Source organism: Oncorhynchus kisutch, unplaced genomic scaffold, assembly GCF_002021735.2.
Source record: "Oncorhynchus kisutch isolate 150728-3 unplaced genomic scaffold, Okis_V2 Okis09a-Okis19a_hom, whole genome shotgun sequence".
NCBI classification, from domain to species: domain Eukaryota; kingdom Metazoa; phylum Chordata; class Actinopteri; order Salmoniformes; family Salmonidae; genus Oncorhynchus; species Oncorhynchus kisutch.
This window is the reverse complement of record NW_022261985.1, coordinates 4580343-4600220: the sequence shown is the minus strand read 5'-3', so window position 1 is coordinate 4600220 and position 19878 is coordinate 4580343. Positions and strand designations below refer to the sequence as shown.

The following is a 19878-nucleotide window of genomic DNA, read 5'->3' as shown; positions in this document are numbered from 1 at the left end:
GGGTAGAGAGCGAGACGGAGAGGAGTAGAGAGAGCGGAGACGGAGAGGAGTAGAGAGAGCGGACGGAGAGGAGAGGAGTAGAGAGAGCGAGACGGAGAGGAGAGGAGTAGAGAGAGCGAGACGGAGAGGAGAGGAGTAGAGAGAGCGAGACGGAGAGGAGAGGAGTAGAGAGAGCGAGACGGAGAGGAGGAGGAGTAGAGAGAGCGAGACGTAGAGGAGTAGAGAGAGCGAGACGGAGAGGGGTAGAGAGAGAGATCAGCAGTATAGAAGCAATGATCTAAGTTGGCCTCGTTTTCTCCCTGTCTTAGTCTCTGACACATGGGGGACCAGACTGTTATACCCAGTGGGGGGAGGGATAATGCTGTTGGCTGGCTGATCTCTCTCTACTAAAGAGGGTTAATTGGAGCTCTGCTGTGTGATTTGATCACCGTACTTAATGCAATTTTAACATCTCATTTGTTTTGGGGTTTATTTGAACTTTTCCCATGATGCACATATGCAGAGTCTAGCTGAGCTCTGAAAGCAGGGAACACTCCACTTCGATGCTGACCAGAGCACTGTGTGTGTTTTGACTCTCTGGACATGACCACACTGTTTGAGGGGATCACCCATATCGATTCACTGGCATTGATAGCAGAGTGGACAATGTAGAAGGACTTTATGCTTAAAAAAGTTATGTTTTTTTGTCTTAAATGTATCACTTAAAATAGACACTTGAATAATAATGAAATAAATGAATATAAAAGCTTGGGATGAATCGGTTTTCAGAAATCCTTCTTCCAGCCAGCGGAGCGACCCAGGACACCATCTCTCTCTGTCTCTCTCCCCAGGAGGAGGCTCATGTCCTAGAGTGGGACCGTGAGGAGGGCCTGCCCCCCATCGATGAGACCCCCAAGACCCAGGATGACTTCCAGGAGCGCCGAGCGCAGGCCATCGGAGCCAAGGCCCGGGAAATAGAGCAGGTACCCAACACAGCCATGTCTCTGGCGTGGTGAGCCCACATACACACTACAGCCCAACACAGCCATGTCTCTGGCGTGGTGAGCCCACATACACACTACAGCCCAACACAGCCATGTCTCTGGCGTGGTGAGCCCACATACACACTACAGCCCAACACAGCCATGTCTCTGGCGTGGTGAGCCCACATACACACTTCAGCCCAACACAGCCATGTCTCTGGCGTGGTGAGCCCACATACACACTACAGCCCAACACAGCCATGTCTCTGGCGTGGTGAGCCCACATACACACTACAGCCCAACACAGCCATGTCTCTGGCGTGGTGAGCCCACATACACACTACAGCCCAACACAGCCATGTCTCTGGCGTGGTGAGCCCACATACACACTACAGCCCAACACAGCCATGTCTCTGGCGTGGTGAGCCCACATACACACTACAGCCCAACACAGCCATGTCTCTGGCCCGGTGAGCCCACATACACACTACAGCCCAACACAGCCATGTCTCTGGCGTGGTGAGCCCACATACACACTACAGCCCAACACAGCCATGTCTCTGGCGTGGTGAGCCCACATACACACTACAGCCCAACACAGCCATGTCTCTGGCGTGATGAGCCCACATACACACTTCAGCCCAACACAGCCATGTCTCTGGCGTGGTGAGCCCACATACACACTACAGCCCGACACAGCCATGTCTCTGGCGTGGTGAGCCCACATACACACTTCAGCCCAACACAGCCATGTCTCTGGCGTGGTGAGCCCACATACACACTACAGCCCAACACAGCCATGTCTCTGGCGTGGTGAGCCCACATACACACTTCAGCCCAACACAGCCATGTCTCTGGCGTGGTGAGCCCACATACACACTTCAGCCCAACACAGCCATGTCTCTGGCGTGGTGAGCCCACATACACACTACAGCCCAACACAGCCATGTATCTGACGTGGTGAGCCCACATACACACTTCAGCCCAACACAGCCATGTCTCTGGCGTAGTGAGCCCACATACACACTACAGCCCAACACAGCCATGTCTCTGGCCCGGTGAGCCCACATACACACTACAGCCCAACACAGCCATGTCTCTGGCGTGGTGAGCCCACATACACACTACAGCCCAACACAGCCATGTCTCTGGCGTGGTGAGCCCACATACACACTACAGCCCAACACAGCCATGTCTCTGGCCCGGTGAGCCCACATACACACTACAGCCCAACACAGCCATGTCTCTGGCGTAGTGAGCCCACATACAAACTACAGCCCAACACAGCCATGTCTCTGGCCCGGTGAGCCCACATACACACTTCAGGGTATTTATCATATGTATAATGATACAGAGACGTCACATTAAACAGTCAGGTCATGTGGTCTGGAAAAGTGGAATTCAGGCCTGGAGATTTTCCTTATCCTGTCATCTGAAGCAGGAGAAACTCCTGGGCCGAGTCTTGGTTTCTTATCAGTGTATTACTGCAAACAGCCAGATACCCATACCATCCCCACCCAGCCTAGTTCTACCCAGGTTTATATACCACCCCTACCTAGCCTAGTTCTACCCAGGTTAATATACCACCCCCACCCAACCTAGTTCTACCCAGGTTTATTTACCACCCCCCAACCAGCCTAGATCTACCCAGGTTAATATACCTCCCCCACCCAGCCTAGTGCTACCCAGGTTTATATACCACCCCCACCCAGCCTAGTGCTAGGTTTATATACCACCAGTCCAGTACTACCCAGGTTTATATACCACCAGTCCAGTACTACCCAGGTTTATATACCACCAGTCCAGTACTACCCAGGTTAATATACCACCCCCACCCAGCCTAATTCTACCCAGGTTTATATACCACCCCCACCCAGCCTAGTGCTTCCCAGGTTTATATACCACCCCCACCCAGCCTAATTCTACCCAGGTTTATATACCACCCCCACCCAGCCAAGTGCTACCCAGGTTTATATACCACCAGTCCAGTTCTACCCAGGTTAATATACCACCCCCACCCAGCCTAGTTCTACCCAGGTTTATATACCACCAGTCCAGTACTACCCAGGTTAATATACCACCCCCACCCAGCCTAATTCTACCCAGGTTTATATACTACCCCCACCCAGCCTAGTTCTACCCAGGTTTATATACACCAGTCCAGTACTACCCAGGTTTATATACCACCAGTCCAGTACTACCCAGGTTTATATACCACCAGTCCAGTACTACCCAGGTTAATATACCACCCCCACCCAGCATAATTCTACCCAGGTTTATATACCACCGGTCTAGTTCTACCCAGGTTAATATACCACCTCCACCCAGCCTAGTTCTACCCAGGTTAATATACCACCGGTCTAGTTCTACCCAGGTTAATATACCACTGGTCTAGTTCTACCCAGGTTAATATACCACCACCACCCAGCCTAGTGGTACCCAGGTTCATTTACCACCCCCACCTGGCCTAGTTCTACCCAGGTTAATATACCACCACCACCCAGCCTAGTTCAGCCCAGGTTTATATACCCCCGGTCTAGTTCTACCCAGGTTAACATACCACCCCCACCCAGCCTAATTCTACCCAGGTTTATATACTACCCCCACCCAGCCTAGTTCTACCCAGGTTTATATACCACCAGTCCAGTACTACCCAGGTTTATATACCACCAGTCCAGTACTACCCAGGTTTATATACCACCAGTCCAGTACTACCCAGGTTTATATACCACCAGTCCAGTACTACCCAGGTTAATATACCACCCCCACCCAGCCTAGTGCTTCCCAGGTTTATATACCACCCCCACCCAGCCTAGTGCTTCCCAGGTTTATATACCACCACCACCCAGCCTAGTTCAGCCCTGGTTTATATACCACCGGTCTAGTTCTACCCAGGTTAATATACCACCCCCACCCAGCCTAGTACTACCCAGGTTTATATACCACCCCCACCCAGCCAAGTGCTACCCAGGTTTATATACCACCAGTCCAGTACTACCCAGGTTAATATACCACCCCCACCCAGCCTAATTCTACCCAGGTTTATATACTACCCCCACCCAGCCTAGTTCTACCCAGGTTTATATACCACCAGTCCAGTACTACCCAGGTTTATATACCACCAGTCCAGTACTACCCAGGTTTATATACCACCAGTCCAGTACTACCCAGGTTAATATACCACCCCCACCCAGCCTAATTCTACCCAGGTTTATATACCACCCCCACCCAGCCTAGTGCTTCCCAGGTTTATATACCACCCCCACCCAGCCTAATTCTACCCAGGTTTATATACCACCCCCACCCAGCCTAGTTCTACCCAGGTTTATATACCACCAGTCCAGTACTACCCAGGTTTATATACCACCAGTCCAGTACTACCCAGGTTTATATACCACCAGTCCAGTACTACCCAGGTTTATATACCACCAGTCCAGTACTACCCAGGTTAATATACCACCCCCACCCAGCCTAGTGCTTCCCAAGTTTATATACCACCCCCACCCAGCCTAGTTCAGCCCTGGTTTATATACCACCGGTCTAGTTCTACCCAGGTTAATATACCACCCCCACCCAGCCTAGTGCTACCCAGGTTTATATACCACCCCCACCCAGCCAAGTGCTACCCAGGTTTATATACCACCGGTCTAGTTCTACCCAGGTTAATATACCACCACCACCCAGCCTAGTTCTACCCAGGTTAAAATACCACCGGTCTAGTTCTACCCAGGTTAATATACCACCGGTCTAGTTCTACCCAGGTTAATATACCACCCCCACCCAGCCTAGTGCTACCCAGGTTTATATACCACCCCCACCCAGCCAAGTGCTACCCAGGTTTATATACCACCGGTCTAGTTCTACCCAGGTTAATATACCACCACCACCCAGCCTAGTTCTACCCAGGTTAATATACCACCGGTCTAGTTCTACCCAGGTTAATATACCACCCCCACCCAGCCTAATTCTACCCAGGTTTATATACTACCCCCACCCAGCCTAGTTCTACCCAGGTTTATATACCACCAGTCCAGTACTACCCAGGTTTATATACCACCAGTCCAGTACTACCCAGGTTTATATACCACCAGTCCAGTACTACCCAGGTTAATATACCACCCCCACCCAGCCTAATTCTACCCAGGTTTATATACCACCGGTCTAGTTCTACCCAGGTTAATATACCACCTCCACCCAGCCTAGTTCTACCCAGGTTAATATACCACCGGTCTAGTTCTACCCAGGTTAATATACCACTGGTCTAGTTCTACCCAGGTTAATATACCACCACCACCCAGCCTAGTGGTACCCAGGTTCATTTACCACCCCCACCTGGCCTAGTTCTACCCAGGTTAATATACCACCACCACCCAGCCTAGTTCAGCCCAGGTTTATATACCCCCGGTCTAGTTCTACCCAGGTTAACATACCACCCCCACCCAGCCTAATTCTACCCAGGTTTATATACTACCCCCACCCAGCCTAGTTCTACCCAGGTTTATATACCACCAGTCCAGTACTACCCAGGTTTATATACCACCAGTCCAGTACTACCCAGGTTTATATACCACCAGTCCAGTACTACCCAGGTTTATATACCACCAGTCCAGTACTACCCAGGTTAATATACCACCCCCACCCAGCCTAGTGCTTCCCAGGTTTATATACCACCCCCACCCAGCCTAGTGCTTCCCAGGTTTATATACCACCACCACCCAGCCTAGTTCAGCCCTGGTTTATATACCACCGGTCTAGTTCTACCCAGGTTAATATACCACCCCCACCCAGCCTAGTGCTACCCAGGTTTATATACCACCCCCACCCAGCCAAGTGCTACCCAGGTTTATATACCACCAGTCCAGTACTACCCAGGTTAATATACCACCCCCACCCAGCCTAATTCTACCCAGGTTTATATACTACCCCCACCCAGCCTAGTTCTACCCAGGTTTATATACCACCAGTCCAGTACTACCCAGGTTTATATACCACCAGTCCAGTACTACCCAGGTTTATATACCACCAGTCCAGTACTACCCAGGTTAATATACCACCCCCACCCAGCCTAATTCTACCCAGGTTTATATACCACCCCCACCCAGCCTAGTGCTTCCCAGGTTTATATACCACCCCCACCCAGCCTAATTCTACCCAGGTTTATATACCACCCCCACCCAGCCTAGTTCTACCCAGGTTTATATACCACCAGTCCAGTACTACCCAGGTTTATATACCACCAGTCCAGTACTACCCAGGTTTATATACCACCAGTCCAGTACTACCCAGGTTTATATACCACCAGTCCAGTACTACCCAGGTTAATATACCACCCCCACCCAGCCTAGTGCTTCCCAAGTTTATATACCACCCCCACCCAGCCTAGTTCAGCCCTGGTTTATATACCACCGGTCTAGTTCTACCCAGGTTAATATACCACCCCCACCCAGCCTAGTGCTACCCAGGTTTATATACCACCCCCACCCAGCCAAGTGCTACCCAGGTTTATATACCACCGGTCTAGTTCTACCCAGGTTAATATACCACCACCACCCAGCCTAGTTCTACCCAGGTTAAAATACCACCGGTCTAGTTCTACCCAGGTTAATATACCACCGGTCTAGTTCTACCCAGGTTAATATACCACCCCCACCCAGCCTAGTGCTACCCAGGTTTATATACCACCCCCACCCAGCCAAGTGCTACCCAGGTTTATATACCACCGGTCTAGTTCTACCCAGGTTAATATACCACCACCACCCAGCCTAGTTCTACCCAGGTTAATATACCACCGGTCTAGTTCTACCCAGGTTAATATACCACCGGTCTAGTTCTACCCAGGTTAATATACCACCACCACCCAGCCTAGTGGTACCCAGGTTCATTTACCACCCCCACCTGGCCTAGTTCTACCCAGGTTTATATACCACCAGTCCAGTACTACCCAGGTTTATATACCACCAGTCCAGTACTACCCATGTTTATATACCACCAGTCCAGTACTACCCAGGTTAATATACCATCCCCCACCCAGCCTAATTCTACCCAGGTTTATATACCACCCCCACCCAGCCTAGTGCTTCTCAGGTTTATATACCACCCCCACCCAGCCTAATTCTACCCAGGTTTATATACCACCCCCACCCAGCCTAGTTCTACCCAGGTTTATATACCACCAGTCCAGTACTACCCAGGTTTATATACCACCAGTCCAGTACTACCCATGTTTATATACCACCAGTCCAGTACTACCCAGGTTTATATACCACCAGTCCAGTACTACCCAGGTTTATATACCACCAGTCCAGTACTACCCAGGTTAATATACCACCCCCACCCAGCCTAGTGCTTCCCAGGTTTATATACCACCACCACCCAGCCTAGTTCAGCCCTGGTTTATATACCACCGGTCTAGTTCTACCCAGGTTAATATACCACCCCCACCCAGCCTAGTGCTACCCAGGTTTATATACCACCCCCACCCAGCCAAGTGCTACCCAGGTTTATATACCACCAGTCCAGTACTACCCAGGTTAATATACCACCGGTCTAGTTCTACCCAGGTTAATATACCACCGGTCTAGTTCTACCCAGGTTAATATACCACCACCACCCAGCCTAGTGGTACCCAGGTTCATTTACCACCCCCACCTGGCCTAGTTCTACCCAGGTTAATATACCACCACCACCCAACCTAGTTCAGCCCAGGTTTATATACCCCCGGTCTAGTTCTACCCAGGTTAACATACCACCAGTCCAGTTCTACCCAGGTTAACATACCACCGGTCTAGTTCTACCCAGGTTTATATACCACCGGTCTAGTTCTACCCAGGTTTATATACCACTAGTCTAGTTCTACCCAGGTTTATATACCACCAGTCTAGTTCTACCCAGGTTTATATACCACCAGTCTAGTTCTACCCAGGTTTATATACCACCAGTCTAGTTCTACCCAGGTTTATATACCACCGGTCTAGTTCTACCCTGGTTAACATACCCCCCCCACCCAGTCTAGAAGGGGTGGGATAGAAAACACCTGAGGCGTATGTTTTTTATTTATTTATTTAACCAGACGGTTAAATAAGTCAGTTAAGAACAAATTATTATTTACAATGACGGTCTAGTAACAGTTACTGGCTGTTGTTCAGGGGCAGATCGACAGATTTGTACCATGTCAGCTTTGGGATTCAATCTAGCAATCTTTCGGTTAGTGGCGCAATACTCTACCCACTAGGCTACCTGCCGCCCCATGTGTGTGTATGTGTTGTCCTATGCTCCCAGTGAGCTAATTAAGGGCATCTGTGCTGTTCTACTGAGTTCATTAAATCTGAGTGTCCTCCTGGGGTAGAGACCTAACACACACAGAGCCCTTCTGTGGAGCTGCACCTCAGAGCAAGACCCTTACAACAGCCATTTGATGTCCTCTTCCCTCAGAGAAAAAAAGCATGTTTGAGGGGCCATAGTAAGGATCCTGCCGTTAAACATAGCTCTCCTCTAGGTCTAGTCTGAACACATCTGGTCAGCTCTCCTCTAGGTCTAGTCTGAACACATCTGGTCAGCTCTCCTCTAGGTCTAGTCTGGGAACACATCTGGTCAGCTCTCCTCTAGGTCTAGTCTGGGAACACATCTGGTCAGCTCTCCTCTAGGTCTAGTCTGGGAACACATCTGGTCAGCTCTCCTCTAGGTCTAGTCTGGGAATACATCTGGTCAGCTCTCCTCTAGGTCTAGTCTGAACACATCTGGTCAGCTCTCCTCTAGGTCTAGTCTGGGAACACATCTGGTCAGCTCTCCTCTAGGTCTAGTCTGGGAACACATCTGGTCAGCTCTCCTCTAGGTCTAGTCTGGGAACACATCTGGTCAGCTCTCCTCTAGGTCTAGTAGGGGGAACACATCTGGTCAGCTCTCCTCTAGGTCTAGTAGGGGGAACACATCTGGTCAGCTCTCCTCTAGGTCTAGTAGGGGGAACACATCTGGTCAGCTCTCCTCTAGGTCTAGTAGGGGAACACATCTGGTCAGCTCTCCTCTAGGTCTAGTAGGGGAACACATCTGGTCAGCTCTCCTCTAGGTCTAGTAGGGGAACACATCTGGTCAGCTCTCCTCTAGGTCTAGTAGGGGAACACATCTGGTCAGCTCTCCTCTAGGTCTAGTCGGGGAACACATCTGGTCAGCTCTCCTCTAGGTCTAGTCTGGGAACACATCTGGTCAGCTCTCCTCTAGGTCTAGTCTGGGAACACATCTGGTCAGCTCTCCTCTAGGTCTAGTCTGGGAACACATCTGGTCAGCTCTCCTCTAGGTCTAGTAGGGGAACACATCTGGTCAGCTCTCCTCTAGGTCTAGTCTGAACACATCTGGTCAGCTCTCCTCTAGGTCTAGTAGGGGGAACACATCTGGTCAGCTCTCCTCTAGGTCTAGTAGGGGAACACATCTGGTCAGCTCTCCTCTAGGTCTAGTCTGGGAACACATCTGGTCAGCTCTCCTCTAGGTCTAGTAGGGGGAACACATCTGGTCAGCTCTCCTCTAGGTCTAGTAGGGGAACACATCTGGTCAGCTCTCCTCTAGGTCTAGTCTGGGAACACATCTGGTCAGCTCTCCTCTAGGTCTAGTAGGGGGAACACATCTGGTCAGCTCTCCTCTAGGTCTAGTAGGGGAACACATCTGGTCAGCTCTCCTCTAGGTCTAGTAGGGGAACACATCTGGTCAGCTCTCCTCTAGGTCTAGTCGGGGAACACATCTGGTCAGCTCTCCTCTAGGTCTAGTCTGGGAACACATCTGGTCAGCTCTCCTCTAGGTCTAGTCGGGGAACACATCTGGTCAGCTCTCCTCTAGGTCTAGTCTGGGAACACATCTGGTCAGCTCTCCTCTAGGTCTAGTAGGGGGAACACATCTGGTCAGCTCTCCTCTAGGTCTAGTCTGGGAACACATCTGGTCAGCTCTCCTCTAGGTCTAGTCTGGGAACACATCTGGTCAGCTCTCCTCTAGGTCTAGTAGGGGGAACACATCTGGTCAGCTCTCCTCTAGGTCTAGTAGGGGGAACACATCTGGTCAGCTCTCCTCTAGGTCTAGTCTGAACACATCTGGTCAGCTCTCCTCTAGGTCTAGTAGGGGGAACACATCTGGTCAGCTCTCCTCTAGGTCTAGTAGGGGAACACATCTGGTCAGCTCTCCTCTAGGTCTAGTCTGGGAACACATCTGGTCAGCTCTCCTCTAGGTCTAGTCTGAACACATCTGGTCAGCTCTCCTCTAGGTCTAGTCTGAACACATCTGGTCAGCTCTCCTCTAGGTCTAGTAGGGGAACACATCTGGTCAGCTCTCCTCTAGGTCTAGTAGGGGGAACACATCTGGTCAGCTCTCCTCTAGGTCTAGTAGGGGGAACACATCTGGTCAGCTCTCCTCTAGGTCTAGTAGGGGGAACACATCTGGTCAGCTCTCCTCTAGGTCTAGTAGGGGAACACATCTGGTCAGCTCTCCTCTAGGTCTAGTCTGGGAACACATCTGGTCAGCTCTCCTCTAGGTCTAGTAGGGGGAACACATCTGGTCAGCTCTCCTCTAGGTCTAGTAGGGGGAACACATCTGGTCAGCTCTCCTCTAGGTCTAGTAGGGGGAACACATCTGGTCAGCTCTCCTCTAGGTCTAGTAGGGGGAACACATCTGGTCAGCTCTCCTCTAGGTCTAGTAGGGGGAACACATCTGGTCAGCTCTCCTCTAGGTCTAGTAGGGGGAACACATCTGGTCAGCTCTCCTCTAGGTCTAGTAGGGGGAACACATCTGGTCAGCTCTCCTCTAGGTCTAGTAGGGGGAACACATCTAGCATTAAATTAATAATAAAATGTTAAGTTTATGTTGAAAGCAATATCTTTGTGTGACGTTGATTATTGAAGCGTAGTATGTCTTGTCCTCACTGCAAACTGAGAGTGAGATCGACAGTGAGATTTCAATAGAAAGCACATTTTTGTGTGTTTGAAGTGTAGGCGGTATGTGATGTGCTGGCCTAAGCTGTCAGATAACACTAAAGACACATCCCAAACCTGTACTTCAAAGCCAATTGTTCAAACCTGTTTCTATCTGCATAAAGAAGCATTGCTTCAGAGAAACTATTTCCTGAGCGCACTGGGCCTCCCTCAACATCTGTTGATTTCCTCTGAGGTTTCACCTTGCTGCTCTTTCCACATCAAGTGATTGAAGTGTGTGTTTAGGTCCTCAGATCATACATAGTTAAGTGACCCAGCATGGAAGCTTTTCAAGAAACAACCTCCTTATTTCACATTAGAAAGGTCTGTGAAGTGGGGCTCTCCACTGCAGTAATGGTTAGCCGCTCAACAAGTGTCAAGCAGATGCCAACCACACACACACACACAGAGCGAGATGTTTATTTTCCCTCCACAATCTGTTCCAGGACTAAATTCCACCTCCATGGCCTTCTCACTGTAGAGGAGGAGGAAGATGAGGCATATGAATGGTGTTGACTTTGGCAGAGCTACCAGCTTAGCTCACTTCCATGGACTGGTTGAAAGGCAGAAAGGCATGGCTGGCATCCAGCTTCTATAGGGCCTATTCATCATCATCTGGAATGTGGCACCAGACTAGGGCCCTATTCCCTTTAAAGTGCACTACCAGGGAGCCATTTGGGACACTGGTTTGAGGTAGACCATACCCCTCATAACCTGGAAAGCTGGTAGCATGTTTTGATTCATTAGCAACCCTTTAAGCTCCAGAGCCACACTGTGTGGCCTCTCCTCCTCCTCAGCCCTCAGGCTCTAATCAGAGCGGGGCTGTGGCCCCTGTCTCCGTGTCCCGGCTGGATCCCCTCCCTGTCCTTCCGGTATGCAGTATCTCTCTGATCCACAGCCCAGAGATCAGACCCTGCACTCCTACCAGTCGACGACTCCATGCTCAAAGCAATAGGCTCAACAACAGGACCCAAACCCACAGCCACCCACACCTCCAGTGGTCAAGAGCAACTTCCTCCCTGTTTGGGTAATGGGTTCAAGGGTCATACAGGAAGTATGTGAAAGTACAGCGTGCTCTATGAAATGCGTTGTTAGGAGTTGGAATTTGGCGCTTCCTGCTTTGGACTGATTGGCTCCTCCTGTTATTAACAACTTAATTGCGTACACTTTCAGTGTAGCCTACCTGTGAATCTAACCCGCTCATGGTGTAGTAACTGAGGAGTTGAGGTTGGAAATACAGTCACTATGTTGCCTGACCATCTCAGTTACTATAGAACTAACAATACAGCCTTATCACAATGCAGTGCTGATTAACACAGTCATGTATGTACGTGTGTGAATGGGTAGGGCTCTTGACTAACATACATATGATATCGGGCGGCAGGACAGCCTAGTGGTTAGAGTGTTGGACTAGTAACCGGAAGTTCAAATCCCCGAGCTGACAAGGTACAAATCTGTCGTTCTGCCCCTGAACAGGCAACCCACTGTTCCTAGGCCGTCATTAAAAATAACAATTTGTTCTTAACTGACTTGCCTGGTTAAATAAAATAAAAATATCATAGCCATTAGAGGTTTCATGCAATGTCATTATCATGGCCTCTGCCTTCCTTACAGAGCCTGGCTCTCGTCCACAACCAGCAACATTGTGATTGGCTAAAAATAGCCAGGAAGTGAAAATGCCTAGCAGTACAGTAGCAACTGTTAATGGGGTTGGGTTGGGTGGAGGACTGAGGATGTGTCCCAAATGGCACCCTGTTCCCTACATGGCCCTATGGGTCTTGGTCTAAAGTAGTGCACTGGATAGGGTGCCATTTGGGATGCATCCTGACTGTAACCTGGCTTAGATGTCCTCATCTGATCCCCCCACCCCAACCTTCACATTCCTGCCCAGCCAAACTCAGCTGTGGTTCGTCTTCAACTCCAGCACGCACCCACTCACTCCCCCAGGCTTGTTAGCTTCCTGTATCGGCCTGGCGTATCGAGCCCTAGAATCCAGATAATTAATAATCTAGTTTAAATTGGACTAAATCTATATTTGACCTAAACTCAACCTTGTGTCCTGATGACTTTCTGCTTGGTCTAATGAGCGTTAATGAATGAATGAATTACATTTTATTTTCGTGTCAAATCGCCAGTTGGTAACCCGTCCCTTATGAGATTGTCACATAAACAAACATTATTACTTTGCTGTGATAATTCTTCTTCCGGTGTGCAGTGCACATCACATCGAGTGAAACAAATAAAATACAAATCAATCTAGAATAAATAGTAAATAAGGTTGTCCAAACAATACTTACATCACTAGAGCAGTAAAAGATCTACATCTAGAAAAATGAAAGCGAAGCCATTTGAACCCATTTGAACCCACAAAGAGAAGATTAGTGATAGTTCACCTCACTGTTCACACAGGACAGGAGCCAGTAGGAGAGAGAAGATTAGTGACAGTTCACCTCACTGTTCACACAGGACAGGAGCCAGTAGGAGAGAGAAGATTAGTGATAGTTCACCTCACTGTTCACACAGGACAGGAGCCAGTAGGAGAGAGAAGATTAGTGATAGTTCACCTCACTTTTCACACAGAACAGGAGAGAGAAGATTAGTGATAGTTCACCTCACTGTTCACACAGGACAGGAGCCAGTAGGAGAGAGAAGATTAGTGATAGTTCACCTCACTGTTCACACAGAACAGGAGAGAGAAGATTAGTGATAGTTCACCTCACTGTTCACACAGGACAGGAGCCAGTAGGAGAGAGAAGATTAGTGATAGTTCACCTCACTGTTCACACAGGACAGGAGCCAGTAGGAGAGAGAAGATTAGTGATAGTTCACCTCACTGTTGACACAGGACAAGAGAGAGAACATTAGGGATAGTTCTCCTCACTGTTCACACAGGACAGGAGCCAGTAGGAGAGAGAAGATTAGTGATAGTTCACCTCACTGTTCACACAGGACAGGAGAGAGAAGATTAGTGATAGTTCACCTCACTGTTCACACAGGACAGGAGCCAGTAGGAGAGAGAAGATTAGTGATAGTTCACCTCACTGTTCACACAGGACAGGAGCCAGTAGGAGAGAGAAGATTAGTGATAGTTCACCTCACTGTTCACACAGGACAGGAGCCAGTAGGAGAGAGAAGATTAGTGATAGTTCACCTCACTGTTCACACAGGACAGGAGAGAGAAGATTAGTGATAGTTCACCTCACTGTTCACACAGGACAGGAGCCAGTAGGAGAGAGAAGATTAGTGATAGTTCACCTCACTGTTCACACAGGACAGGAGCCAGTAGGAGAGAGAAGATTAGTGATAGTTCACCTCACTGTTCACACAGGACAGGAGCCAGTAGGAGAGAGAAGATTAGTGATAGTTCACCTCACTGTTCACACAGGACAGGAGAGAGAAGATTAGTGATAGTTCACCTCACTGTTCACACAGAACAGGAGCCAGTAGGAGAGAGAAGATTAGTGATAGTTCACCTCACTGTTCACACAGGACAGGAGCCAGTAGGAGAGAGAAGATTAGTGATAGTTCACCTCACTGTTCACACAGGACAGGAGCCAGTAGGAGAGAGAAGATTAGTGATAGTTCACCTCACTGTTCACACAGGACAGGAGCCAGTAGGAGAGAGAAGATTAGTGATAGTTCACCTCACTGTTCACACAGGACAGGAGCCAGTAGGAGAGAGAAGATTAGTGATAGTTCACCTCACTGTTCACACAGGACAGGAGCCAGTAGGAGAGAGAAGATTAGTGATAGTTCACCTCACTGTTCACACAGGACAGGAGCCAGTAGGAGAGAGAAGATTAGTGATAGTTCACCTCACTGTTCACACAGGACAGGAGCCAATAGGAGAGAGAAGATTAGTGATAGTTCACCTCACTGTTCACACAGGACAGGAGAGAGAAGATTAGTGATAGTTCACCTCACTGTTCACACAGGACAGGAGCCAGTAGGAGAGAGAAGATTAGTGATAGTTCACCTCACTGTTCACACAGGACAGGAGCCAGTAGGAGAGAGAAGATTAGTGATAGTTCACCTCACTGTTCACACAGGACAGGAGCCAGTAGGAGAGAGAAGATTAGTGATAGTTCACCTCACTGTTCACACAGGACAGGAGCCAGTAGGAGAGAGAAGATTAGTGATAGTTCACCTCACTGTTCACACAGAACAGGAGAGAGAAGATTAGTGATAGTTCACCTCACTGTTCACACAGGACAGGAGCCAGTAGGAGAGAGAAGATTAGTGATAGTTCACCTCACTGTTCACACAGAACAGGAGAGAGAAGATTAGTGATAGTTCACCTCACTGTTCACACAGGACAGGAGCCAGTAGGAGAGAGAAGATTAGTGATAGTTCACCTCACTGTTCACACAGAACAGGAGAGAGAAGATTAGTGATAGTTCACCTCACTGTTCACACAGGACAGGAGCCAGTAGGAGAGAGAAGATTAGTGATAGTTCACCTCACTGTTCACACAGAACAGGAGAGAGAAGATTAGTGATAGTTCACCTCACTGTTCACACAGGACAGGAGCCAGTAGGAGAGAGAAGATTAGTGATAGTTCACCTCACTGTTCACACAGGACAGGAGCCAGTAGGAGAGAGAAGATTAGTGATAGTTCACCTCACTGTTCACACAGGACAAGAGAGAGAAGATTAGTGATAGTTCACCTCACTGTTCACACAGAACAGGAGCCAGTAGGAGAGAGAAGATTAGTGATAGTTCACCTCACTGTTCACACAGGACAGGAGCCAGTAGGAGAGAGAAGATTAGTGATAGTTCACCTCACTGTTCACACAGGACAGGAGCCAGTAGGAGAGAGAAGATTAGTGATAGTTCACCTCACTGTTCACACAGGACAGGAGCCAGTAGGAGAGAGAAGATTAGTGATAGTTCACCTCACTGTTCACACAGGACAGGAGCCAGTAGGAGAGAGAAGATTAGTGATAGTTCACCTCACTGTTCACACAGGACAGGAGCCAGTAGGAGAGAGAAGATTAGTGATAGTTCACCTCACTGTTCACACAGGACAGGAGCCAGTAGGAGAGAGAAGATTAGTGATAGTTCACCTCACTGTTCACACAGAACAGGAGAGAGAAGATTAGTGATAGTTCACCTCACTGTTCACACAGGACAGGAGCCAGTAGGAGAGAGAAGATTAGTGATAGTTCACCTCACTGTTCACACAGAACAGGAGAGAGAAGATTAGTGATAGTTCACCTCACTGTTCACACAGGACAGGAGCCAGTAGGAGAGAGAAGATTAGTGATAGTTCACCTCACTGTTCACACAGGACAGGAGCCAGTAGGAGAGAGAAGATTAGTGATAGTTCACCTCACTGTTCACACAGGACAAGAGAGAGAAGATTAGTGATAGTTCACCTCACTGTTCACACAGAACAGGAGCCAGTAGGAGAGAGAAGATTAGTGATAGTTCACCTCACTGTTCACACAGGACAGGAGCCAGTAGGAGAGAGAAGATTAGTGATAGTTCACCTCACTGTTCACACAGGACAGGAGAGAGAAGATTAGTGATAGTTCACCTCACTGTTCACACAGGACAGGAGCCAGTAGGAGAGAGAAGATTAGTGATAGTTCACCTCGCTGTTCACACAGGACAGGAGCCAGTAGGAGAGAGAAGATTAGTGATAGTTCACCTCACTGTTCACACAGGACAGGAGAGAGAAGATTAGTGATAGTTCACCTCACTGTTCACACAGGACAGGAGCCAGTAGGAGAGAGAAGATTAGTGATAGTTCACCTCGCTGTTCACACAGGACAGGAGCCAGTAGGAGAGAGAAGATTAGTGATAGTTCACCTCACTGTTCACACAGGACAGGAGCCAGTAGGAGAGAGAAGATTAGTGATAGTTCACCTCACTGTTCACACAGGACAGGAGCCAGTAGGAGAGAGAAGATTAGTGATAGTTCACCTCACTGTTCACACAGGACAGGAGCCAGTAGGAGAGAGAAGATTAGTGATAGTTCACCTCACTGTTCACACAGGACAGGAGCCAGTAGGAGAGAGAAGATTAGTGATAGTTCACCTCACTGTTCACACAGGACAGGAGCCAGTAGGAGAGAGAAGATTAGTGATAGTTCACCTCACTGTTCACACAGAACAGGAGAGAGAAGATTAGTGATAGTTCACCTCACTGTTCACACAGGACAGGAGCCAGTAGGAGAGAGAAGATTAGTGATAGTTCACCTCACTGTTCACACAGGACAGGAGCCAGTAGGAGAGAGAAGATTAGTGATAGTTCACCTCACTGTTCACACAGGACAGGAGAGAGAAGATTAGTGATAGTTCACCTCACTGTTCACACAGGACAGGAGCCAGTAGGAGAGAGAAGATTAGTGATAGTTCACCTCGCTGTTCACACAGGACAGGAGCCAGTAGGAGAGAGAAGATTAGTGATAGTTCACCTCACTGTTCACACAGGACAGGAGAGAGAAGATTAGTGATAGTTCACCTCACTGTTCACACAGGACAGGAGCCAGTAGGAGAGCGAAGATTAGTGATAGTTCACCTCGCTGTTCACACAGGACAGGAGCCAGTAGGAGAGAGAAGATTAGTGATAGTTCACCTCACTGTTCACACAGGACAGGAGAGAGAAGATTAGTGATAGTTCACCTCACTGTTCACACAGGACAGGAGAGAGAAGATTAGTGATAGTTCACCTCACTGTTCACACAGGACAGGAGCCAGTAGGAGAGAGAAGATTAGTGATAGTTCACCTCACTGTTCACACAGGACAGGAGAGAGAAGATTAGTGATAGTTCACCTCACTGTTCACACAGGACAGGAGCCAGTAGGAGAGAGAAGATTAGTGATAGTTCACCTCACTGTTCACACAGGACAGGAGCCAGTAGGAGAGAGAAGATTAGTGATAGTTCACCTCACTGTTCACACAGGACAGGAGAGAGAAGATTAGTGATAGTTCACCTCACTGTTCACACAGGACAGGAGCCAGTAGGAGAGAGAAGATTAGTGATAGTTCACCTCACTGTTCACACAGGACAGGAGCCAGTAGGAGAGAGAAGATTAGTGATAGTTCACCTCACTGTTCACACAGGACAGGAGAGAGAAGATTAGTGATAGTTCACCTCACTGTTCACACAGGACAGGAGCCAGTAGGAGAGAGAAGATTAGTGATAGTTCACCTCACTGTTCACACAGGACAGGAGCCAGTAGGAGAGAGAAGATTAGTGATAGTTCACCTCACTGTTCACACAGGACAGGAGAGAGAAGATTAGTGATAGTTCACCTCACTGTTCACACAGGACAGGAGCCAGTAGGAGAGAGAAGATTAGTGATAGTTCACCTCACTGTTCACACAGGACAGGAGCCAGTAGGAGAGAGAAGATTAGTGATAGTTCACCTCACTGTTCACACAGGACAGGAGAGAGAAGATTAGTGATAGTTCACCTCACTGTTCACACAGGACAGGAGCCAGTAGGAGAGAGAAGATTAGTGATAGTTCACCTCACTGTTCACACAGGACAGGAGCCAATAGGAGAGAGAAGATGAGTGATAGTTCACCTCACTGTTCACACAGGACAGGAGAGAGAAGATTAGTGATAGTTCACCTCACTGTTCACACAGGACAGGAGCCAGTAGGAGAGAGAAGATTAGTGATAGTTCACCTCACTGTTCACACAGGACAGGAGCCAGTAGGAGAGAGAAGATTAGTGATAGTTCACCTCACTGTTCACACAGGACAGGAGCCAGTAGGAGAGAGAAGATTAGTGATAGTTCACCTCACTGTTCACACAGGACAGGAGCCAGTAGGAGAGAGAAGATTAGTGATAGTTCACCTCACTGTTCACACAGGACAGGAGCCAGTAGGAGAGAGAAGATTAGTGATAGTTCACCTCACTGTTCACACAGGACAGGAGCCAGTAGGAGAGAGAAGATTAGTGATAGTTCACCTCACTGTTCACACAGGACAGGAGCCAGTAGGAGAGAGAAGATTAGTGATAGTTCACCTCACTGTTCACACAGGACAGGAGCCAGTAGGAGAGAGAAGATTAGTGATAGTTCACCTCACTGTTCACACAGGACAGGAGAGAGAAGATTAGTGATAGTTCACCTCACTGTTCACACAGGACAGGAGAGAGAAGATTAGTGATAGTTCACCTCACTGTTCACACAGGACAGGAGAGAGAAGATTAGTGATAGTTCACCTCACTGTTCACACAGGACAGGAGCCAGTAGGAGAGAGAGATGATTACACAGATCCACAAAGAATGCAACAGAAATAAATGTTTTTGATAAACTCCCATATCTACTGGGTGAAATACCTCAGTGTGCCATCACAGCAGCAAGATTTGTCATCTGTTTCCACAAGAAAATGTCAACCAGTGAAGAACAAACACCATTGTAAATACAACCCATATTTATGTTTATTTATTTTCCCTGTACTTGAACTATTTTCACACATTACATTTTATGTCTATTATTTTGGAACTTTTGTGAGTGTAATGTTTACTGTACATTTTTTGTTTATTCCACCTTTATTATCTATTTCACTTGCTTTGGCAACGTTAACATACGTTTCCCATGTCAATAAAGCCCTTGAATTGAATTGAGAGAGAGACATAAAAAGAGAGCAAGATAAGAGAGCGAGTAGGGGAGAAAGGGAAAATAGAGTGACAGGTCTGTTTCCTAAAGGCCTTGACAGTGACTTACCTCTTATAGCTGCAGCCTCAGAGGCCCTGGGAAAAGGACTGTAGCTGGAAGCTAAACTACTCTGGACGGCACAGCCCCGTGCTGTCTGAGACAGCTCACAGTATGCAGTGGAGAGCTGTCAGGGTGTGGTAACCAAGGGCTACTGAGTGGACCATGTTGGAATGTCCATAATGATCTTGACTGCATGTGTTCTCTGCTCCCATGTTGGTCTGTAGAAGGTCACAATTCTAAACAGGCCACTTTTCCACTTTTCTCTCTCCTTCTGCATGTTTATGATGAGAACCT

General features: G+C 48.4%; 1 protein-coding gene across 1 annotated transcript in view; it reads left to right on the top strand.

Moving 5' to 3' along the window:
- pphln1 (periphilin 1) overlaps window positions 1-19878 on the top strand; it is a 42243-nt gene that overhangs the window by 18877 nt on the left and 3488 nt on the right. The window contains 1 exon segment of the mRNA XM_031815560.1: window positions 831-962. Coding sequence (XP_031671420.1) covers window positions 831-962 — 132 coding nt within the window.